General features: G+C 40.1%; 1 protein-coding gene across 1 annotated transcript in view; it reads right to left on the bottom strand.

Moving 5' to 3' along the window:
• Positions 1-240: 240 nt before the first annotated feature.
• CPO (carboxypeptidase O) overlaps positions 241-24,669 on the bottom strand; it is a 31,199-nt gene continuing 6,770 nt past the window's right edge. Inside the window, exons 2-9 of the mRNA XM_002812781.3 lie at positions 19,994-20,090; positions 14,110-14,211; positions 11,262-11,366; positions 9,936-10,046; positions 8,737-8,827; positions 7,067-7,269; positions 1,371-1,455; positions 241-540 (exon numbers count right to left, since the gene is read on the bottom strand). Coding sequence (XP_002812827.2) covers positions 278-540; positions 1,371-1,455; positions 7,067-7,269; positions 8,737-8,827; positions 9,936-10,046; positions 11,262-11,366; positions 14,110-14,211; positions 19,994-20,090 — 1,057 coding nt within the window. The 3' untranslated portion in view covers positions 241-277. The remainder of the gene's footprint in view (positions 541-1,370; positions 1,456-7,066; positions 7,270-8,736; positions 8,828-9,935; positions 10,047-11,261; positions 11,367-14,109; positions 14,212-19,993; positions 20,091-24,669) is intronic.

Raw genomic sequence — 24,669 nt, 5'->3', positions numbered from 1 at the left:
ACTGCATCATGACCTGTAGATTTGCACCACTTGGTTTCAGAGAGGTTTGGTTTGCAGCATTATTGTAGCGATAACTAACTAATACCTAACCAATTCCTCGTATAAAGGAATAAAGCTCAACTCACAGAAAAACAAATGTTAAAACGCAGACATGATTTTTCCTTATTGAAATAGGATGTATTTTTAGTTAAATTATTTGGTTTCTTTACAACCACAGCACACCGTTCCTCCAGCCACACTCATGCCACTGGGGTTGAACGGCCCGGGCGGAATGCACTTAGAGAAGAGACATGCAGGACACCAGCAGGCCCAGCAGCATAGTGGCAGATGTCACCCTTCCAGCACTGTCTGAGTGCCAGTGTTTCGCATACATATCATCCAGGACCGACAGCACAGCCTCCATGGTCTCCTCACAGGTGGGCTGGATCTGAGCTTCTGGCAGAACAAACCCATATGTTCCATTGTCCCTCAGCTCAAACGTATATGAGAAGGGAATCCCAATGTCTCGGGCCCAGTCTCTTGAAGACCCTGATGAGGCATCTACAGGTGAAAACATGAAGGCAGAGGTAGAAGTCGTACTTTGAAAGAACGGATTTCTATAGCCATTTCAGGAACTAAAGGTTCACTTAGTAAAATAAAGAAGCTCTTTTAGATCAGGGTCTCAGAAATAGCTGTCTTCTCTTTCTTCTTGGTTGTAAGCCCCTGCAGGGCGGGAACCACGTCTTATTCAGTATCTCTGTCCCCCATCATACCTGGCACTGTGTCTGGCACATAGGGAGGTTTGGCTAAAGTTTCGTAGCTGAGTCACTGACTTGGCAACCTAATATTGCCTGGCAAGAGTGAACTGAGTCATTTAAAGAAAGGAACAGAAACAAAATGACCCACAAGGAAAATATTATACGAGTATTTAGAGGGGGGCTCATGGAAGGTGGAGAAGGTGGAGATTGGGGTTGGGAGAAACAGTGCACTCTCCTTTCAACTAAATTCTTGTCTTTAGATTTTTTCTCCAGGGCTTTCTTAGCCTGATGGGTCCTCTGGGAACTGAATTGACTGCCCAAAGGTCAGTGGACAATGTCCTTCCTGTTAACTCTTGTGCCTTCTAGCTTGCCAGCTCTTTTTAACTGAAGCCAGGGGAAGTTCTGGTCTGAGCCAGCGCATTAATTCTTTTTCTTTTAGTTCATACCTTATCCCTAGAGAGTATAATTCTGGATTTGTACAGACTCCCTTTTATCCTTGGTCATTTTGATTTGTACAACTCCCTGTTGATCCCAGGAACTCTTCTGTTCCTCTCCCGCCTATCTCGCCATCCAGAGTCCACTGACTTCTTTTGTGCCTTAGATACTATTGAAGAGGCAAAAAAAGATACTTACATAAAATATCTGCACTCGATCCAACTCTATAATTGGTTCCATACTTTGCTTTCAATGCATTTGCTGCCTTCTGTCCAACTTGAATCTGTAGGTGGGAAATGCAGAGACAGATATCTGGTGTTTAAAATAAATCCAACAATCCAACCGTTTGGTGTTTTGTCCAGATTCATCTCCAGAGTTTTAGGCCACCTTTCCAACTTCCCATTGGACATCTACATCTAGGTAGCCTGCTGGTACCTCAGATTCAACACACTTAATCCAGTTTCACCATCTCTCCCACTGATAAGACTGCTCTGACTTTCATATTTCTGGGCTTGCATTCTCTTCCAAGCACACATGTAGAATTCTGCAGGCATCTCTGATATTCCCTCTCTAAAACAGTTGCCAAGTTGCATTTCCAGTGCCATCATTCTATGTCAGACTCTACCTCTGAAATTGTCTGTTGCATCTTCTAATAGATTTCTCTCACCAATCCTTCTTTCAAGTGATCCCACCTGGCTTCCAGATGAAATCTGGTAGCATACAGCTATGATCATGATCCTGTGGAAAAGTCTTCAAGAGCTCCTGGTTGCTCACTGAATTAAGTACAAACTTCTCAGCCTAGTTTTTGAGATCCTCTCCAGTATGACTCTAACCCACCTTCCCAACACCATATTTTGTCATCCCTCCTAGATGATAGTCAAAAACTCATTTTCCTACCATTCCTCAGCCTTACCCTACATTCCTCAGCCTCTATCTTTCCTCAGGATATTTCCTCCACATGGGACCCCTACCTCTTATCTCTGCCTGCTGAAATTCTGCCCAGCCTCAAAGGACTTTTTCAAATGCCAGCTTCTCCAAGAGGTCTTACCTGATCCCTCCAACTGGATTCTCTCTCTCCCCACTTTGAATCCCCATAGCCCTTTCTTCATTCCTCTCTCTGACCTGCCTCTTCTTTTTCCTTATAGTGTTTATCTCATTATATATATATAGCATTTCAGAGCTGGAAGTCATACCTGTCCCCACACCTACCACCACTTCACCTCTGCAGCCCCTTTCCAGAAATCAGAGTCAATAACTGAGGCCCAAGTCTACTGGCTGGGCTTATTGACCTTCTGATGCATGTCACCTAGGTTTGTTGACAGACGCTCTAGGTATTCTCCAGCCTAAACATGTGTGTTCCACTGTTGGATGGAATATCCCACTGCTTCCCCTGACAGTCTCCCTCCCTGCCTGGACTGTGATCTGCCATAGCTTTACCTCTCAGGGCTTCCTGACTGCACTCCAGCTGCACCAGCTCCCCGGATGCCTGACTAGGGACAGGTCTCATTTTAGATTCTCCTTCTCTCAGCTCTGTATTGTCCAGCTGAACCCTAAGATGTTGCAGAGTAGTGCTTGTCTAGAGAGGGAACTGGCCCAGTGAAATTCAAAAGGAACAACATTTCTGTTGGCAAAAAGGCAATAAGGCAGTTGGGGGGATCATACTGGACGATTGTGGGCAGTGTTCTTAAGGCACTTGGGGCTTTCAGTGTATGAGTAAGATCAAAGAAAAAACACTCTGTCAAACATACTTGCAAGTCACTTGCTTTCTCTCCACTCAGTACTAAGAATGCCATCTTTGGCCATTCACCTTCTCCCTCACTCCCTAAAAAAGGATTCTGAGTCTGCCTCAGTTCCTGGGTTTGTGTTATCCAGAATTGAGATAATGGGTAGGAGAGGCTAAAAAAGCTGGTTTAATCATTTACACTGGGAGGCGGTACAAGAACGGTCTGCTGGAGAGAGAAATTCTGGTAAGGAAATGAGAGTGAGGGGTGGGCAGGATTCAGGGTAGCTGCTGTATGTGATGAAGTTGAGAGAAGAGGCCTGGGAAAAGCGTTGTGATTTACCAACCACACTCCCTTCTGAAGTTCTTTAAGAGTCTCTAGCAGAGATACGAATTGCTTTTAATTATTTTTAATTTCCATGTGTGTTTTTTTTTTTTTTTAATGGAACTCCACGCTAACTGGTCCATGTGGGGCCTTATCTTTCATTGGGATATATGCATTAGACCCAGACTACACTTGCCATTCCAATGGTTCCTCACTTTTTTTTTTATTTCCTGCAGCTTGCCCTAGCCAACAAATTTTTTTTCTCATTGCCAGCTATCATTTATTTTATCCGATATCATTCCCTTTCCTCGAATCCTGGCTGTGGGGTAGGAAACAGTCTTTCCAGTTTACCCTCCTTTGTTGATAAAATAACTTTTGAGTTCTATTTTAATAATTCCATGAGGAATTACTATGGGGAAGCAGAGAGGAGTAAGAGGTAGACATGAGAGGCATTCAGTTGTGATCCTCAGCTTAGCGATTTGGGCGTTTCTGAGAAGATAAAATGGAAATCCCCTAGACTTCTGAATTCAACTTCTGTCTCTGGAGGTGGAACTCCTGATTGTACTTCTCTCTCCTTCTGACACTACGTTGCAAGGCTATAATAGAGCCAATTTCTCTGCTGCTCTTTTTTCTCAGCTTATAGGTACTTCCTAATAAAAATAATAAAAACTCATTTGCCAATAGTACATAATATACATTTCTAAGAATCTCTGGCCTGTTTAACAACTCCTTCTCTGGGCCCAGAGAATTTCCTGTAAGCATATATTCACAGGCAGACCCACAGAATGGTTGAATAAAGCTCTGGCCTAGTAGAGGTGGGGGCAACAGAGCTTGGGATGGAGTACAGAGGTTGATACAAAGAGAGTTCAAATGGAAAGAATGTAAGCATGTAAAACATTAGAATTCTTATAGCTATTCTAATTTCCAGAGCAGTTTAGAAAGAGGCTATATATAGTTATGTTTCTCCTACATAGTGATTGCCAAGCTGTCTATCATGCAGTATAATATTTACCATGATTTCTATAAACTTTTGGTTTTTGTAAATAATAGAGATTAATTACTAGTCTCTGCTGCTTGTAAATAGTACTAGAAATGGAAATCTCCTTGGAGCAGTTGGCTTGATTCTGTCTTTGTGCACTCTATCAAAGCTTGCCCCCAAGAACCTAAAAACACCGCTAAGTAGCTTCAATGAGGTAGACATGTGGTAGTAAAATATTCACAGTCTTTTTATTGAAAAGGCTTGGAGATGACTGTTTATGTGAACTCTTCAGCACCTGAGACTGTAAGAGATACAGAATTGAAGCCATCTTTCTCAATTTGATTTACTGGTTTCTGTATATAGTGCTATGGAGTTGCCAGTTATTCCCTTCTTAGAGTTACTGTCCAGCAGTGGTGGTGCCATTGCCTCAGGTCCCTCCTGCTGTCTTGCTCCTTCTAGCCTCTGGCTACAGCACAGGGCTCTAACCAGACAGCCAATCAGCACTACAAGACCCTCCAACCTTTGAATACAAACTTTGCAAAATGGTCACAGAGTATCTGTTTTCCTGAACCAATTAGAGAATGAAGTAGCCAAGAAAAATACTGGACTATACTAGCCTCCTTTTTCTGTTGGCGGAAGATCCCTTTCCATCAAAGATCTCTAATTACCTGTCTTTGGAGATTCATTTGTGTTTGTCACAGATCCCTTTAAGCAGAAAGTAGGAATCTACAACAAATATCCCTGAAACTGGGAAAAAGGAGCATTCTGGGCTTCTTGACTGAAATATCTGATTCTGTAGATTTCTTTATTGAAGAAATAGAACTTCCAGGGCTCACAAATGAGAAGGAAATAGCGCATAGTTGACTGGGAATCTAGCTGATAATGACTCCTAGAAGTTGCACATCCTTTCTGAGCAGAGAGAGGCAGTGCGAGGTAGTGGGATGATGAATGTGGCCTCTGGAATCTGAAGACATGAGTTCTAGCCTGGGCCCCACCACTTCCTATTTATAGAGTTCTGATGATAAAGTTAATTCAGAGTTTCAATTTCTATACTCCAAACTGAATGTAATATATTATCATGAGGGTCAAAGTAGATAACAGCTATAAATCTCTCTGTAAATTGTAAAGATCTAGGCAGATGTTAGTTATTTCCACGTTACAAAATGATCATATAGTGCAAGTGTTCCTGGACCAAGAAAAGAAAGAATAATTGCAAGAAAGGTACTTGAGTATTGTTGGACATTTTTGACTGTTGGGAGAAAGGCTCCTTCCAACAAAGGTCTATAGTGGTTTTTCTCTTAGTATTCAGGCCTTGTGTCTTCTGGGTTGTGCTCCAGAGGGAGATGTGCAGAAGGTGTAACCTAACCAATAGGTCATCGGGCCTCTGTGATATTAAGAACAGAGCAAGCTTAGCCCCACTTCTTCTCAGCATTTGCGTATAAAGAGGAGCATGTTTAAAAAAATAAAAAGATAAACAGAAAATAACAAGTGTGGGCAAGAACGTGGAGAAACCCTTACATACTGTTGGTGGGAATATCAAATGGAGCAGCCTCTATTAAAAACAGTATGGTGGTTCCCCAAAAAATTAAAAATAGAATTGCCATGTAATCCAGCAATTACATTTTGGATATGAATCAAAAAAATTGAAAGCAGAGTCTTAAGAGAGAAATGCACACCCATATCCATAGCAGCATTGTTCATAGTAGCCAAAAGGTGGAAGCAACCCAAGTGTGTCCATTGACAGATAAGTGGATGGGATGAACAAAATGTAGTATATACACACAATGGAATATTATTTGGCTTTACAAAGGAAGAAAATTCGGATACACCCTACAACATGGGGAAACTTGGGATAATATGCTTAGTGAAAGCCAAATAAAAAGACAAATACTGCATGATTCCCTTATATGAGGTATCTAGAGTGGTCAGATTCATAGAAATAGACAGTAGAGTGATGGTTATGAGGGACTCGTGTAGAAAGAAATGGAAAGTTGTTTAATGGGCATAGTTTCAATTATGCAAGATGAAGAAGTTCCGGTGATTGGCTGCATAACAATGTGAATATACTTAACACTACTAAACTGTATACTTTAACAATGGTTAAGACAGTAAATTTTATGTTTATTTTACCACAATTAAATGGAAAAAAATTAAAAATAAAAGGAAAACAAACATTACAATTTGCAATTCTAAATTTACCCTCTCTATGACTTGTGTCTGTTGTCCTCTGGTTCACAAAAGGGCAAAGAGCCCAGTCCTTCTCAGTAATTCTGCCCAACAGTGCTTGGGTAAACACAGCTTCAGAGAAGGACCTGGATAAGACAAACACAGTTTCCCTGCTCCAGCTTGCATTTCGCTGGCACTTCCCCTTACAAATAATCCTAGGCAAATACTGAAGGAAGAGTTTAGAAGAAAATAGAGCATTGTGTTGAGCAAAGAAGAGAGCAGATATTATTTAGCCATGTTATTTTAGATATGCCATATTCCACTAACAGCTGGCAAGTTCTTGAAAGCACAGTTCAAAAGCTGTAATTGCTGAACGGAGCTTCAAGAGAATTTACAGAAATGAAAGTGCATTCCTGCAGATTATTAACATAATCATCTCATTTATATTATAGATGAATACCTAAGATGTCTCCCAACTTGACACTTTATGAAACAGGTAGTTAATTAATGTAGGTAAAGCAGTATTTAACCCGAAGCCTTCCCAGCAGGCGTCTGGCAAGGTGCAAAAGCAGGAAAAAGAATATAGGGATAAGCAGAGAGAACAAAAGGGTGGCTGGAGCCAAAATCTTGGAAATGGAAATCAGAAAAAGGAAGGCAGAGGTCTTGCTGAGGTTTTTCTGGAGGCCTTGGTGCTGTGGACTCACCATTTCTGGGTGGTTACTTGATTTATTTTTGGTGTAGCCGTAAGGTGTGAGAATTAACTGCCCATAAGAGTGCATGGTCAGGAAGCACAAAATATCATCCTTCTTGCTCTCTACAAAGCTGGCAACAGCTTTAGTCTCTGGTTCAGACACTGGCCCTGTCCCACAGAATGTTTGATCTTGGCAGTTTCTAGATGCACCAATACCTAGAATATGGAAGAAACCACAAAGAAGGCTGCATGATCTCAGTTTGGAAATGACCAATGGCAAGGAGTCATCCATACTCAGGGCCTCTGTGAGTAGAATCAGCGCTTGCCCTTGGTTGTCTGAGTTAGTCCTGGTGAAATTAGTCAACTTGGATAGTCACTGAAGTATAACCATTCTAGAAGGAACTCAGAAGAGTAGAAAGGGATAACGTTAGGATTTAGAAACAAACTCCATGCTTCCATGGCCCGGGAAAGGGGACACAAAATGAAATGGCATTTTAGTATACTTGGTTTTTTTTTTGAGACAGAGTCTTGCTCTGTTGCCCAGGCTAGAGTGCAGTGGTGCGATCTCTGCTCACTGCAAGCTCCGCCTCCTGGGTTCATGCCATTCTCCTGCCTCAGCCTCCCGAGTAGCTGGGACTCCAGGCATCCGCCACCAAGCCTGGCTAATTTTTTTTTTTTTTTTTTTTTTTTGTATTTTTAGTGGAGATGGGATTTCACCGTGTTAGCCAGGATGGTCTCGATCTCCTGACCTTGTGATCCGCCCACTCGGCCTCCCCAAAGTGCTGGGATTACAGGCATGAGCCACCGTGCCCGGCCAGTATACTTTTAGTTAAACCTGTGGTGGGCCCTGAAACAAATGGCTGGAAAGCATTTCTTGGGTTCCTGGGTAAGGTTCTGACATTGTCTTTTTGATTTAAGTCTCTCCTTCATGTCTTACTAGCTTGAGTCTCATTAGAGCTATTTAGCAAGGACATAAGTAGTCTGTAATCCTCATTAATAATAATAAGAATGATCAGCTGAGCACCTCCTATCTGCTAGGTACTGTGCCCAACACTTCCTATGTAGCATCCCATTTAATCCCCACAACAACCTACTGATAAGGTAGGGCTACTGTGACCCACATTTTACGTAAAAGAAAACTAAAGCAGAGAGATGAAGCAATTTTTTCAAGACCACACAGCTGCCAAGTCTCAATTTTAACCCTTCCCACCTGGTTAATGGCAACGTTCTCAGCCATTCGTCCTTCTTTATTTGCTTTCAATTCACTGGGCATATTGAGATTTGGAAACATGAAAATGCCATAAGGAGAGAAAAATGTTTGCTTTGTTTACTGCCTGCCCCCTGCTATGAAATAATCTGCAAGGATAAGTCTCTGATTTTTCTTTTCTTTATGATAATTCATATATTTAAAAACAAAGGGATGGATTTGAAATATATTCACACTGGTCTAGGTCTACTTTGTTCTTGTTTCACCAGCTTCACTTGGAGTCCTGTACTTGAATGCTGATAGCTCTATGTAGATAATATTATCCTGTTAGAGGGAATAAAACTCATTAGGAAGCCCAGAAGCTGTACCATATTAGATGTTTATTTTCAAAAATCATACATTTAGTAATTCACCTCTTTTCTTACTTTTCAGCTTTATTTATTTGTTCATAATTCATCTACTAAGCATGTACTTACTACACCAAGATGCATTGAAATTTCTATTGAGATCCGTCCCAAAACATGTGCCATTATTATGGGGTGAACGGGATTTCCTCCAAAGACGATCCTGTAGCAGAGGAACATAGGGATGTTGCTGTTCTAAGGTTTCATAAATCACAGTGTTAGTGATGATAGGTGGTCCTTGAACATGAAAAATGTTTCCTAGGATTATCTGGAAGAACTTCCCTTTAACATTAGGCAGCTTGTGTGTGTAATTTTTAGTCTTACAGAGGGGCTAGCAGCCCCCAATACTAGGAACATCTGTACAACCAAAAGTATACATACATGTAAACAATTAAATTGGAGGAAGTAGTTTGGCCTTTTCCTCATGAACAGATTAGCAGTGTCTGTGGACGTGATCTGCTTACTCAGGGAACGTTTGCTTTGGAGTCATTTTTTACATCCAAGTGATACAGGATGAAAGGGAAATAGCCTGACAGATGGAAAAAGGCCGTTCCAGGTGTGTCAGAGATGGTCTCTGCACATTTCTGGAAGCTGAAGACTGATGAGTGGAGATGGGAATAAAGACAAGTGTCATCAGACAAGCTCAGAGGGAGGACTTGATTCATACATCAGGCCAGAAAGGCTGTTCCAGAGAAAGGGGACCCTGAAGTCCTTAGGGGAGCAATGGAAAAGGGGAGACAATGCATACTCTCTAGAAATAGGGGCTCTTATTTGAGGAGTGATAGACTTTAGGAACATTTTAAAGACACAGTTTTCTGCTGCATAAAAAGACTTTTTGTGGTGTTTGCCCCGTGTGAATGATTGCATTGAAAAATGTAGGCTGGTTTTGTGTTTATACATTATTCATTGCCTTCATGCTTCTAGAACTGATTTGACATGGATGCAAGTTGGTACATGAATTTTTATCAATATAATCCTAATTGGGTGGCAGGCAATCCACAGACATTAAGAAGATGGAAGAGGAGAGTAAAAAATAAAGAAAAATCCTGTAATGGACTTCAACTCTAAAAAGGCCTTAGGCTTCCTCAGGCCTAAACTTAATGTAGATGGTTTGATTAAAAATGTTAAGCTGATTTTTATCCCAAATGGGGTTCCTTTCTTTACATAGGTATAAAATATTTTTAGAGCTGGAATGGCTAACATTGGAAAAATTAACCTGAATTGAGCTTTAGTTCATGAACACATCCCAAGACCAAACATGGTGTACTCACAGTTGTCCAAGTATAGATATAACCATCTATGTTAAGAACTGGGAGGACATAGAAGTCCAGGTTCCTAAGGAGCTTGTGTATCCTTGAGTTGTCTTTATAGTTTTGTAGGATCTGGAAATTTAAGAAAGAAATGTTCAGAATTATTTTGAGAAGAGATCTTTTCTCTCTTAATTTTCTACCAATTTCAGCTTAATTATAAGAGGTGACTGCACATCACACCTCCACCCTCCAGCCCCCAAGCCCTCCTCCGTGTCTTATTACGGTAGTTGTTCCCAAACTTTATCACACATCAGAATCACTGAGGGACCTGTTAAGACACAGATTGCTGGCCTCTACTCTCCCTTACCCCATTCACCTCCTGCCATCCCTGTCTCCACACATTTCTAATTCACTAGGTTTGAAATGGAGCCGAAGACTTTGTATTTCTAGTAAGTTTGCAGTTGGTATTGATACTGTTGATCTTGGGACAACACTCTGAAAACTACTCTTTATGAGTTTCTCTGTGTTTGGGTTTCTGAAAAAACTGACCAAGAAAGTATTCTATATTACTTTTAAAGATTTCTTATTCCCTCAAGGGAGGATTATAAGTAATACACAAAAATTCACTGTGCTGGGTATTTTCCATATGCTAAATCTCTTAATCCACACTACAGACCCATGAAGCAGTCATTTCCTACTCTTTTTACAGATGAAAAACTAGAAAACTGGACGGGCATGGTGGCTCACGCCTGTAATCCCAGCACTTTGGGAGGCTGAGGCGGGTGGATCACCTGAGGTCGTGGGTTCTAGACCAGCCTGACCAACATGGAGAAACCCCATCTCTACTAAAAATACAAAATTAGCTGGGCATGGTGGTGCCTGCTTGTAATCCCAACTACTCAAGAGGCTGAGGCAGGAGAATCGCTTGAACCCAGGAGGCGGAGGTTGCGGTGAGCTGAGATCATGCCATTACACTCCAGCCTGGGCAACAAGAGCAAAACTCTGTCTAAAAAAAAAAAAAACACTAGAAAATTTGCCAAATACTATTAGAAAGAGGCACAGCCAGGATTCAAACTCATCTCTGACTCCATTGACATATGTTCTTCTACATTTAGATATGTTTACCCTCCAATAAAAATTATTTTGGATGCACTAGAAAGAGATCAGAATATTAATTCAGTTTTCAGTGAAGTTACTCATTAATTTTATTTCACTTGAGGTGAAGGATTAGCACAGTAAAGAGTTGCATCACTAACATGTGAAAGAAGCGTGGTTTGTAAGCAGCCAAGAAGTGACAGGTATTTTATGGGGGTGAGTTACCAGTATGAGGAAGCTAAAGACCCTTACTTCTTTGACGAACCATTGGCAAAAAGCAGGAGCAATCCATTCTCTGGCGTGAATTCCACAGTCCATCCAAATGATCTTTTTGGGATTACCAGATGGTTGGCTGATCTGGAAAAGACATCCATGCCCCATTACCAAACAATTGCTGATTATTGTAAGCCACTGTGCAAAGTTATGAGATTTTTAATTCCCCTAGAGGTTCCTTTTTCACTCCACTCTGTGGTTTCAAGAGGGAGGCAAGGATGCTAATGAGACACTCATCAATATGATTCTTTCCTCTGCTACCCTTGTTCTCCTGCCAGTTACATTGATGGTTGTTCTCAGGACTGCGCACTGGCTCCCCGTGATACCCACCCAAAGAATGATCTTCCCTATACCTTAAATTACTCCCTAACTATAGATAGAGGCATAACCCCTAATCCACAAGCTAAAAGGCTAAATATGGATAAACCTTATAAAACCTTTGCACTTAGAGTTCACTTAGAGTGGTGAAGTGCACAAGAGGTAATATTCAAGAATCATAGGTCTTTAAAATGAATCCCAGTCTCCACTCAAAATTCTTGAAATTTCAAATGGATTCAATTAGACAAATTCCCCTTCCCCTCAGAGACTCCCTGACTCCCTGCCAGCCCAATCTTCTTTCCTTCTCCCCATTTGCTATTCTTGTACATCAGTGCATCCTCACTCTAAGGAAGATTCCCCTCTTTCAGAGCGGTGGGTGGGTGGGAATTAATCTGCTAATTGTGGATTTTCTTTGGTGGAGAAGAGGCTGTTAACACTCCCATGCTTGGAACAGTCACATCTGTTTTGGATTTGTAAATAGCCTAGACCAGGGCTATTTGTTGAAAACTATTGGAAGCCGAGGTGACGAAGGCCTCCTTCCTCTCTATAAGAAACTTACAAAATGAGATAAATACATGGCTGGATCTATCATATTCAAGGAATCTTCTCCTTTTAGCCTCATCTATTTTTCAAATTGTCAGGACAATTCCTAATCCACCTCTTACCTTAATGTTGTCTTTTTTTTTTTTGAGACAGAGTCTCGCTCTGTCACCCAGGCTGGAGTGCTGTGGCGCGATCTCGGCTCACCGCAACCTCCACCTCCTGGGTTCAAGCAATTCTTCTGCCTCAGCCTCCCAAGTAGCTGGGACTACAGGCACATGCCACCACGCCCAGCTAATTTTTTTATTTTTAGTAGAGACGGGGTTTTACCATGTTAGCTAGGATGGTCTCGATCTCCTGATCTCGTGATCCACCCGTGTCAGCCTCCCGAAGTGCTGGGATTACAGGCATGAGCCACCGCACCCGCCAATGTCCTCTTATAATTAGCCTTTTTATGAGTACATGTATGCTACTTACATGTTTATCTTTATCAACTCTTTATTATGTGCAACTCTTTATTATGTTCTCTTCTTTTTAACATGCCCTAGGCAGAGGATATTTAGATGTCTTTTTGGCTGCTTTAGCGTAGACTTGGATGGCCTATGGAAAATCAGGTAGGCAGGTGCCCCATGCTTAATATATCAACCAGTTGCTCACATAATCCCTGGGTAAATTCCATTTCAGAGCCAATAATTTTTTAAGAGTTGTAGTTAACTCTCAAATTTACGGCTGTACTTTGTAAATTAACACACCTACACTAAGTAGTAAGAGGGCAGTAAACTAAGTAATGCTGGTTCTTAATGCCATATTACTTTAGTAGTCGTTCTTGATTAAAGAGTGGTCCTGGAACAGTGGTATCAGCATCACCTAGGAACTTGTTAGAAATGCACTGGGGTACCGCCTCTCAGCCTTTTGGCTATGATCAAGTGTAAAAATGCACTCTGGTTCTGAAACTTGAGTGTGTATCAGAATCACCTGGAAGAAGCCTTGTTAAAATAAGCTGTTGGGCTCCAGCCTCCGAGTTTCTGACTTAGTAGACCTTTGCAGGGACCTGAGAGTGTGCATTTGTAACAAGCCCTCAGGTGGTGATGCTGCTGCTGCTGCTGCTGCTACTGATGATGATGATGATTTAAGTGCTGCCCTTTGAACACCACTGGTTTGGTGCAGAGATTGTCAACTCTGGCTACACATTAGGATCACCTAGAAAGTGTTCGAAGTATGCCTGGTCCCATCCTGAAACAATTGGGTCAAAATCTCTAACCAAATTAGGTGGGGTGTAGGCATAAGGATTATTGGCAGCTCCCAGGTGATTTTAATGTGCAGCCTGAATTGAAAATCACTGGTGCAGAACCAGGAACCCAGGGGTCCTGGCCCTGTGGAAAAATGGCTTTTTGGTCCCAAATACTTTTAGTCATGTCGCATGCAAAAGGGGTAGGGGACGCTGGAGACCTGGTTATCCCCCTGGCTGTGCTGACATCTGGCTGTGTGGCCTTTCACAAGTCACCTTACTTCTCTGGATCTTTGTTCCCTTAACCATAAAAGGAAGAAGCTAAAAATGAAGACTATCTGTGGTTTTTAAACATTTTTCTTTTTTATAAAAAGAACATTTTAAAATTTAAAAATATAAACAAAGTAACAACTTAAAATACAGGTGAGAAGTGAACTAGCTCTGGTTGAAGCATGAGTGGACATTGTCCACTTCTGGGCCCTGCTGTTTTTCAGCCCTACTCCCATGGTTCCACTCAATTCTCCCAAATTCTCTTTACTCCTGAACTTGATTTCACCCAGATAATTAAGGCAAGAGCATCTATGAGTTTTGAACTTTAAGAGCCCAATTTGGGGTGGAAAAAGCAAAGTGATTTCGCATAGCCTCTTTTCCACATTTCTGATTAGAGTCCCTGAATAGTAAACACATACCCTCAGATTGGATAATTCTCCTGGTAAGGTAATTCTCAGCCTTCTCACTCACCTTCAAATAATACATGGGGTTGGTCTCATAGGTCACTCCTAGGAAATGCTGTGTCACCACTTCCTTGTACTTCTCACTGATCTCGCTCATCCACTGATAGATCTGAAACAGCAAGGGAGGACTGTGGCTATCAGTAGGAAGATTGTTTGCATGCCTCTGATTAAGATAACTCCTTCTTTCACTGACACATTGAACTCTTATCTTTGCTCTAGATTGCAACAGCTGTGTGGTAAAAGAAACAGAAAACTGAAGCTCCCATCTTTCCCTTTCTTTAACAATCTATTCTGTCACCAAGTCTTAGGTTCTACTACTGCACTTTACAAATAAGTTATTAAGAATTAACAGTTTGAATAACCCACCAGTAACACTTCAGAAATATTGTATAACAGCACATCCTTCAATTGACCACCAGCCTTAGTTTTCATGTGGCACACAATCATGCCAGAAATTTCAGGTGAGGCTTATTTTGTGAGATTTTCTTCCATCTTTACAGATCCCAGTGATATCTTTTGCTGAAGTCCATGTGATATGGTTTGGCTGGGTCTCTACCCAAATCTCATCTTGAATTCTATAATCCCCACAAGTCATGGGAGGGACCCTGTGGGAGGTAATTGAATCATGGGGGTGGGCTTTTCCCGTGCTGTTCTCATGATAGTGAATAAGTCTCACAAGATCTGATGGATTTAGAAGGTGCTACCCCCAACCCCTTTCACTCTGCACTTCTTGCTGCCGCCATGTGAAGAAGGACTTGTTTCCCCTTCCACCATGATTGTAAGTTTCCTGAGGCCTCCCCAGCCCTGCTGAACTGTGAGTCAATTAAATCTCTTTCCTTTATGAATTACCCAGTCTTGGGTATGTCTTCATAGCATTGTGAAAATGCACAGTATATTGGTACTAGTAGAGTAGGGTGCTTCTATAAGGATACCTGAAAATGTGGACACGACTTTGGAACTGGGTAAAAGGCAGAGGTTGGAACAATTTGAAGCGTCCAGTAGAAGACAGGAAAATGTGGAAAAGTTTGGAACTTCCTAGAGACTTGTTGAATGGCTTTGACCAAAATACTGATAGTGATATGGACAATAAAGTCCAGGCTGAGGTGGTCTCAGATGGAGATGAGGAACTTGCTGAGAACTGAAGCAAAGGTGACTCTTGTTATGCTTTAGCAAAGAGACTGGAGGCATTTTGTCCCTGCTCTAGAGATCTGTGGAACTTTGAACTTGAGAGAGATAGTTTAGGGTATCTGGAGGAAGAAATTTCTAAGGAGCAAAGTGTTCAAGAGGTGACAGAGCATAAAGGTTTGGAAAATTTGCAGCCTGACAATGTGATAGAAAAGAAAAACTAATTTTCTGGGGAGAAATTCAAGCCTGATGCAGAAATTTGCACAAGTAATGAGGAGTCAATTGTTAATCACCAAGACAATGGGAAAATGTCTCCAGGGCATGTGAGAGACCTTCACGGCAGCCCCTCCCATCACAGGCCTGGAGGCCTAGGAGGAAAAATTGGTTTCATGGGCTGGATTCAGGGCCCCCCTGTTCTGTGCAGCATAGGAACTTGGTGCTCTGTGTCCTAGCTGCTCCAGCCATGGCTAAACGGGGCCAAGGTACAGCTCAGGCCATGGCTTCAGAGGGTGAAAGCTCAAAGCCTTGGCAGCTTCCCCATGGTGTTGAGCCTGCAGGTGCACAGAAGTCAAGAACTGAGGTTTGGGAACCGCCACCTAGATTTCAGATGATGTATGTAAATGCTTGGATGTCCAGGCAGAAGTGTGATGCAAGGGCAGAGCCCTCATGAAGAACCTCATGAAGAACTTCATGAAGAGCTGCTAGGGCAGTTCAGAAAGGAAATGTGGGGTTGGAACTCCACATAGAGTCCCCACTGGGGCACTGCCTAGTAGAGCTGTGAGAAGAGGGTCACCATCCTCCAGATCCCAGAATGATAGATCCACTGACAGCTTGCACTGTGCATCTGGAAAAACTGCAGACACTCAATGCCAGCCTATGAAAGCAGCCAGGAGTGGGGCTGTACCTTGCAAAGGCACAGGGACAGAATGTCCAAGGTTGTAGGAGCCCACCTCTTGCATCAGCATGACCTGGATGTGAGACATGGAGTCAAGGGAGATTATTTTGGAGCTTTAAGATTTAATTACTGCTCTATTGGATTTTGGACTTGCTTGGGGCCTGTGGCCCCTTTGTTTTGGCCAATTTTTTTGCATTTGCAATGGATGTATTTACCCAATGCCTGTACCCCCATTGTATCTAGGAAGTAACTAACTTGCTTTTGATTTTACAGGCTCATAGGTGGAAGGGGCTTGCCTCATCTCAGATGAGACTTTCAACTGTGGACTTTTGAGTTAATGCTGAAATGAGTTAAGACTTTGGGGGACTGTTGGGAAGGCATGATTGGTTTTGAAATGTGATGACATGAGATTTGGGAAGGGCCAGCGGTGGAATATATGGTTTGGTTGTGTCCCCTCTCAAAACTCATCATGAATTGTAGTTTCTATAGTCCCCATATGTCATGGGAGGAAGCTGGTGGGAGGTAATTGAATCATGGGGTGGGAGACAAGTTTTCCTGAGCTGTTCTCATGATAGTGAATAAGTCTCAGGAGACCTGATGGTTTTACAAAGGGCAGTTCCCTTGCACACACTCTCTTGCCTGCTGCCATGTCAGACATAGCTTTGCTCCTCCTTCACATTCCACCATGATTGTGAGGCCTCCCCAGCCATGTGGAACTATGAGTCCATTAAACCTCTTTCCTTTATAAATTACCCAGTCTCGGGTATGTCCTTATTACAGCATGAGAACAGACTAATACACCATGGTTCCAAGATTAGAGAAGACCTGAGTATGGCCTTCTCACATGTTCTCACATGCCAACAGAAGTTTGTGTATCAAGTCCTAAGCTTGTTGTTTTGATTCAATTGAGTAGACCTGAAGAGCAGCTGATTTAATTACAAGTCTTATGTTGTGCTACAAAGAGTGTTATACCTTGGTCTGGAAGTCCATAACTTGGGGTTCCATAACAATGAATGCAATAAGAAAATTCACAAACATAAGACATATTCCGACAATCATCAGCATTTCACACCTCTTACAATTAATTTCTATATAGTTGATGTCTCTGACAACAACCAAGAGTTATAGTAAATAATAGTTAATTGGCTGGGCATGGTGGCTCATGGCTGTAATCCCAGCACTTTGGGAGGCCAAGGTGGGTGGATCAAGAGGTCAGGAGATCAAGACCAACCTGGCCAAGATGGTGAAACCCTGTCTGTACTAAAAATACAAAAAAATTAGCTGGGTGTGGTGGTGAGTGCCTGTAATCTCAGCTACTCAGGAGGCTGAGGCAGAGAGTTGCTTGAACCCAGGAGGTGGAGGTTGCAGTGAGCCGAGATCGCCCACTGCACTCCAGCCTGGGCAACAGAGCAAGACTCTGTCTCAAAAAAAAAAAAAAAAGTTAATTGAGGGATAACAAATATCCTATTTGAAAATTGTTATATCTCAATTGGCATTCATTTTAGCATGGGCTAGGTATAGATAAAATGTATTATAACAGTAGGAATACTTACTCAAGTGAGGGTATTTTCATTTCAGTCTATTCACTGAAAAGAATAACAGCTTACCACATGGGTAGTTGTGTTTATATCTGTGATGAGACTAGGTGAGATGCAGATGCCTTAAGTCTTGAGAGAGCTACAAATAGCAGCCAGTAGCAGCAACAAATATTCTTTATTTATTGCTTGTTCAGTACATAGTAGTAGTGTTTATTTCATTTACTCTCACAACAATGCTACAAGATAGATACTACTATTTCTGTTTCACAGATGAGGAAGCTGAGGATTAAAAAGTTTAAGTGTCTTTGTGAAAGTCACACTGCCAGCAAGTGGTCAAGCCATGTGTGAACACAACTCTGATACCAGGTCATAAAGTGTCCATGGGCCATACTGGACCTTTACAAAATTGTAGAGCTTTCAGTACTTTGGGGTGACTGCTATATAAGAAAGTGTAAATCTTTTCTTGTACTTGTTGAAAAAAAGTCTGGAAAATATGAATATATTCCCAAATGCTGAGAGAATAAATTGGTAACGGTCATTTGAAGGGCAAATTGTGCATTTATATAAAAATGTAGACGTGTGTATTCTTTGACCCAACAACTCTATTTTTAGAAATTTATACCTCAAAAAAGATTTGCATAATGTCACATACATACACACATACACACACGTACATAAGTAGAAGCTAAGTTTTCACTGTATCCAATTTTGGAAACCACCAAACTTATCTTAACAGCAATACAAATATTTCTTTTTTTGGGGGGGAAGCTACAATTCAGTTTATTCTCATATAAATTGTAAAACATTAAATAATATTCTGACCTTTCCAGTTTTACTGTATGGAGATTACAGAGGGTGTAGTTGTAAGGTATAATTTACATGGTCTTCTCTATTTATACTGAAAAGGTACATGCAAGATATTTTTTTTTTGTTCCATCCCTTTTTTTTTTTTAATTGTACTTTAAGTTCTAGGATACATGTGCACAACATGCAGGTTTGTTACATAGGTATACATGTGCCATGTTCGTTTGCTTCACCCATCAACTTGTCATTCACATTAGGTATTTCTCCTAATGCTATCCCTCCCCCAGTCCCCCACTCCACCCACAACTGGCCCTGGTGTGTGATGTTCCCCCTCTCTGTGACCATGTGTTCTCACTATTCAACTCCCACTTATGGGTGAGAACATGCAGTGTTTGGTTTTCTGTCCTTGTGATAGCATGATTAGAATGATGGTTTCCAGCTTCATCCACGTCCCTGCAAATGACATGAACTCATCCTTTTTTATGGCTGCATAGTATTCCATGGTATATACGTGCCACATTTTCTTAATTCAATCTATCATTGATGGACATTTGGGTTGGTTCCAAGTCTGCTATTGTGAATAGTGCCGCAATAAACATATGTGTGCATGTGTCTTTATCATAGAATTATTTATAATCCTTTGGGTATATGCCCAGTAATGGGATTGCTGGGTCAAATAGTATTTCTAGTTCTAGATCCTTGAGGAATCGCCACACTGTCTTCCACAATGGTTGAACTAATTTACACTCCTACCAACAGTGTAAAACTGTTTCTATTTCTCCACATCCTCTCCAACATCTGTTGTTTTCTGACTTTTTAATGATCGCCGTTCTAACTGGTGTGAGATGGTATCTCATTGTTGTTTTGATTTGCATTTCTCTGATGACCAGTGATGATGAGCGTTTTTGCATATGTCTGTTGGCTTCATAATTGTCTTCTTTTGAGAGGTGTCTGTTCATATCCTTGCCCACTTTTTGATGGGGTTGTTTGTTTTTTCCTGTAAATTTGTTTGAGTTCTTTGTAGATTCTGGATATTAGCCCTTTGTCAGATGGATAGATTATAAAAATTTTCAAAAAGTTTTCCTCTCTTAAGAACTACTGCATGTGTCCTGTAAATCCTACAATAAATACATTTTCAGCTAAATATGATTCAATCAGAAGGCTTCTCCACCTCACACCCATATAAACAGCAATGCTGCCCAGCTTAAACTTGCTAAGAACTTGACAAACAAAAATAAGAGTTAATTCTGGTTCATGTTCACAGCAGCAAAACTGGCTCATTGGGATGTTCTTGTCCATTTTCTTTTTGTTATTAATTTTTTAAAGTTTCATATCACCAGCTTTTACAGCTTCAATGGTGGTGGTGGGTGGGGAGATGTTCAGGAATCCCTTGAACTCAATGTATTGGCAGATCTTAACACCACATTTTCAGCCTCTCTAATGCATGGATATTACTAGTGAACCATTCTTTGCCCATCCTAAAGTAGGTTGTGACAACCACCAACCTCCTGCCATGTGTCCTTCCTTACCTCTCCCATGGGGTGGTATATGTTATAGGAATACATCTCCAGGCTCCATGAACTCACTGACTTGTCCACAATCTCTTGTCTGTGTTGGGCTAAGGATCTGCAAAGGGAAGAAAGTAAGAGGAAAAGCAGTGATGAAACTGGGATATCCTGAGGGTTGGTGGGTTGTTGAAAAAGGTAGTAGAATCAGTGTGCACAGGATTTGGAGGACAAAGCCCTGTGTCGGAATCTTTGGCTCCATGACTTACTAATTGTGAGACCTTGGGCAGCCACTGAGCTACTCTGAGCCGAAGTTTCTTCATCTGTAGAGTGAGAACAATTATTCCAACCTTGCAGGGAGGCCAGGATAATTCAATAAAATGTTGTAGATAAAAATACTTTAAAATTTGTATATGAAATAATAACTAAGATTTATTGAAGTGAAACTTATGAGACATGCGCTGTTCTAAGCAATTTAAATCTCATTTACTTCTCTCTAAAACTCTGAGATAGGTACTGTTATTATCTCCATTTCAGAGATGAAGAAACTGAATCACAGGGAAAGTGTTATTAGGGATTTAAACCCTGACAGTCTGACTGAAGACCTTGCAATATTAACCACTGTACTGCATATAATGGTGAGAACTAATCTTTTTTTTTTGCAATGGTTTATCCTTTTAAAAATAAACTTTATTATTTAGCACACTTTTAGGTTCACATAAAAATTAAGCAGAAAATGCAGATAGTTCCCATTTACCCGCTGTTCTCACACACGCAAAATCTTCCCCGCTATAGACATCCCACACCACAGTGGTACATTGGTTAGAATCAATGAACTTACTTTGACACATCATTGTCACCCAAAGTCCATTGTTTATATTAGGGCTCACTCTTCATACATTGAGTGGATTCTGACAAATGTTTGGTGACACATATTTACCATTATAGTATAATACTGAATTGTTTTGTTTTGTTTTGTTTTTGAAACAAGGTCTCAGTTTGTCACCCAAGCTGGACTGCAATGGTATGATTATAGCTTACTGCAGCCTTGGGCTCTGGGCTCAGAATATCCTCCTACCTCAGCCTCTTAATTAATTGGCACTACAGGTCCAAGCCACTATACTCCACTAATTTTTAATTTTTGTAGAGACAAGGTCTCACTGTGTTGCTCAGGCTGTTCTCAAACACCCGGCCTCAAGCAATCCTCCTGCCTCAGCCTCCCAAAGTGCTGGGATTATAAGTGTGAGCCACTGAGCCAGGCACAAAATAGTTTTAAAGCCTTAGAAATCCTCTGCATTCTTCCAATTTATCCCTCCCTTTCCCTAACCCCTGGCAACTACTGCTCTGTTTACTTCTCCATAGTTTTGTCTTTTCAGAATGTAACATAGTTGGACTCATACAGTAGGCAGCCTTTTCAGATTGACTTCTTTCACTGAATAGTATGCATTTAAGTTTCCTCCATGTCTTGGCATGGCTTAATAAGCTAATTTCTTTATTAGCACTGTGTAATATTCCATTGTCTGGATATACCACAGTTTATTTACCCTTACTCATCTACTGAAGAACACCTTGGTTGCTTCCAAGATATGGCAATTATGAATAAAGCTGCTATAATCATCCCTGTACAGGTTTTTATGTTGACATGTTTTCAATTCATTTGGATAAATACTAAAGAGTGCAATAGTTGGATAATATGGTAAGAGTTTGTTTAGTTTTGTAAGAAATTGCCAAACTGTCTTCCAAAGTGGCTGTACCATTTTGAATTCTCACCAGCAATGAATGAGAGTTCCTGTTGCTCCACATCCTTGTCAGCATTTAGTGTTGTCAGTGTTTTGGATTTTGGCCATTCTAATAGGTGTGAAGTATTATCTTCTTGTTTTATGAACAAGTATTATTATCTCGTTTTAATTTGTGATTCCCTAGTGACATATGATGTGGAATATCTTTTTTATGTTTACTTGCTATCTCTATATTTTCTTTGGTGAGGTGTCTGTTCAAGTCTTTTGCCAATTTTTTAATCAAGTTATTCCTTTTCTTGTTGTTGAGTTTTAAGAGTTGTTTATATATTTTGGATAACAGTCCTTTGTCAGATGTGTGTTTTGCAAATATACTCTGTCAGTTTATGGCTTGTCTTTTTGTTTCTTAACATTGTCTTTTGCAAAGTAGAAGTTTCCAATTTTAGTGAAGTCTAGCTTTTCAATTCTTACTTTCATGGACTGTGTCATGTGTGTTGTATCCAAAAACTCATCACCATACCCACAGTCATCTAGGTTTTCTCTTATGTTATCTTCTAGAGTTTCATAGTTTTGCATTTTCTATTCAGGTCTATGATACATTTTGAGTTAATATTTGTGAAGGTGCAATGTCTATGTCTAGATTCACTTATTTTGCATTTGGATGTCTAGTTGTTCCAGCACTATTTGCTGAAAAGACTATTTTGTTCCTTCGTCAAAGATCTTTTGACTATATTTATGTAGGTTTATTTATGGGATCCCTGTTTTCTCCCTTTGATTTATTTGTTAATTTTGTTGCCAATAACACCTGTCTTGATTACTGTAGCTTTATATTAAGTCTTGAGGTTGGGAACTGTCAGTCCTTTGACTTTGTTCTTCTCTTTCAATATTGAGTTGAATATTTTGGATCTTTCACTTTTCCATAAAAACTTTAGAATCAGTTTGTCAATAACCACAAAATAATTTGCTATCAAGTTGGGAAGAACTGACATCTTAACAATATTCAGTCTTCCTGTCTATGAACATGGACTTTCCATTTATTTAGTTCTTCTTTGATCTCTTTCATTACAGTTTTTTAGTTTTCCTCATATAGATCTTGTACAAATTTTGTTAGAATTATACCTAAGTATTTTATTTTGAGGGGTGCTAATGTAAATGGTTACTTGTTTTTAATTTCATATTTTACTTGTCCATTGATGTTACATAGGAAATCAATTGACTTTCTAATATTAACTTTGTATCCTGCAACTTTGCTATAATTGCTTATTCCAGGAGACTTTCTTGTTGATTCTTTCTGATTTCTACATTGATAATCATGTCATCTTCAAACAAAGACAGTATTATTTCTTTCTTTCCAATCTGTATACTTTTTATATTTTCTTGTCTTATTACATTAGCTAGGACTTTCAGTATAACGTTGAAAAAGAGTGCTGAGAGAACATCCTTGCCTTGATCTTAGTAGGAAAACTTCTAGTTTCTCATCATTAAGTATAATGTTAACTAGATTTTTTGGAGATGTTTATCAAGTTGAGGAAGTTCCCTACTACCTTTTTAATCACAAATGGGTGTTAGATTTTGTCAAATGCTTTTTCTACATCTATTTATATAATCATGTTATGTTTTTTCTTCAGCCTGTGGGTAGAACAGATAGTATTAATTGATTTTTGAATGTTGAACCAGCTTTGCATACCTGGGACAAATTCCACTTGGTTGTGGTGTCTAATTCTTTTTATACATTGTCTAATTTGATTTGCTACTATTTCATTGAAGATATTTCTATCTGTGTTCATGAGAGATATTGGTCTGTAATTTTCTTTTAATTCTTTGATTTTGGCATTAAGATAATACTGATCTCATAAAATGAGTTAGGAAGCATTCTCTCTGCTTCTATTTCTAGAAGAGATTGCAGAGAATTGGTATAATTTCTTCCTTAAATATTTGGCAGAATTCACCAGTGTACCTATCTTGGCCTGGTGCTTTCTGTTTTAGAAGATTATTAACTATCTTTTTTTTTAATTTAAAAAAATTTTTAAAAAATGTTTATTTATTTATTTTGAGTCGGAGTTTTGCTCTTGTTGCCCAGGCTGGGGTGCAATGGCGTGATCTCGGCTCACTGCAACCTCCGCCTCCCAAGTTCAAGCACTCCTCCTGCCTCAGCCTCCTGAGTAGCTGGGATTACAGGCATGTGCCACCATGCCTGGCTAATTAACTATCTATTCAATTTTTTAATAGATATGGGCTTATTCCAAATGTCTATTTATGCTTTATTTTTTAACAAACAGCTTAATAAAGCTACTCAGTGCCTCTTCTTTGCCAGATATTGTGCTCACACCTAAGAGAAACATTCATGCAGAGTATATAATTTTATTCTCACTACAACTCTGTAAATTGTTTTTCTCCATATGTTACAAATGAGGAAACTGAGACCAAGAGAAATTAGGTAATTTGCAAAAAGTCACAGAGCTAGTAAGTCATACAGCTAATATTCTATCTGTAAGCCACACCAACGTTTGTTGAATGACTTAGTTTCCTAGTTTAAATGCCCTATATAAGCAAGAAATGGGGTTATATTTTTATTGTCAGGGCATATTAAGTGGTAATTCATTTACCCAGCAAATATGTACAGAATGACTACTATGTTAATGGCATTGGAGTATAAACTTTTGGAGCTGCTGGGGTACAAACTTTTGTATAGTGATACTGAGTTGCAATGAAGTATGTTAGAGATCTAATTAGCTAACATTTCTATGACTTTTACCTATTCTTCTACATTTTCTTGAGCATTCAAAAAATGCTCAAAATAGTATTGTATCTTCTCTTTCTCTAAGTCTTCATTTCTTTATTTGTAAAATGGGAATAATAATAGTACCTTCCCAAAGGATTTTTATGAGGATTAAATAAGATAATCTGTGTTTAACAATAAGCACAATTTCGGACACATTGTCAATTCCTAGTAAGTGTTAAAAT

Source organism: Pongo abelii, chromosome 11 (assembly GCF_028885655.2).
Source record: "Pongo abelii isolate AG06213 chromosome 11, NHGRI_mPonAbe1-v2.0_pri, whole genome shotgun sequence".
Classification (NCBI taxonomy): domain Eukaryota; kingdom Metazoa; phylum Chordata; class Mammalia; order Primates; family Hominidae; genus Pongo; species Pongo abelii.
Note: the sequence above shows the minus strand (reverse complement) of the source record. Positions and strands in the feature narration are given on the sequence as shown.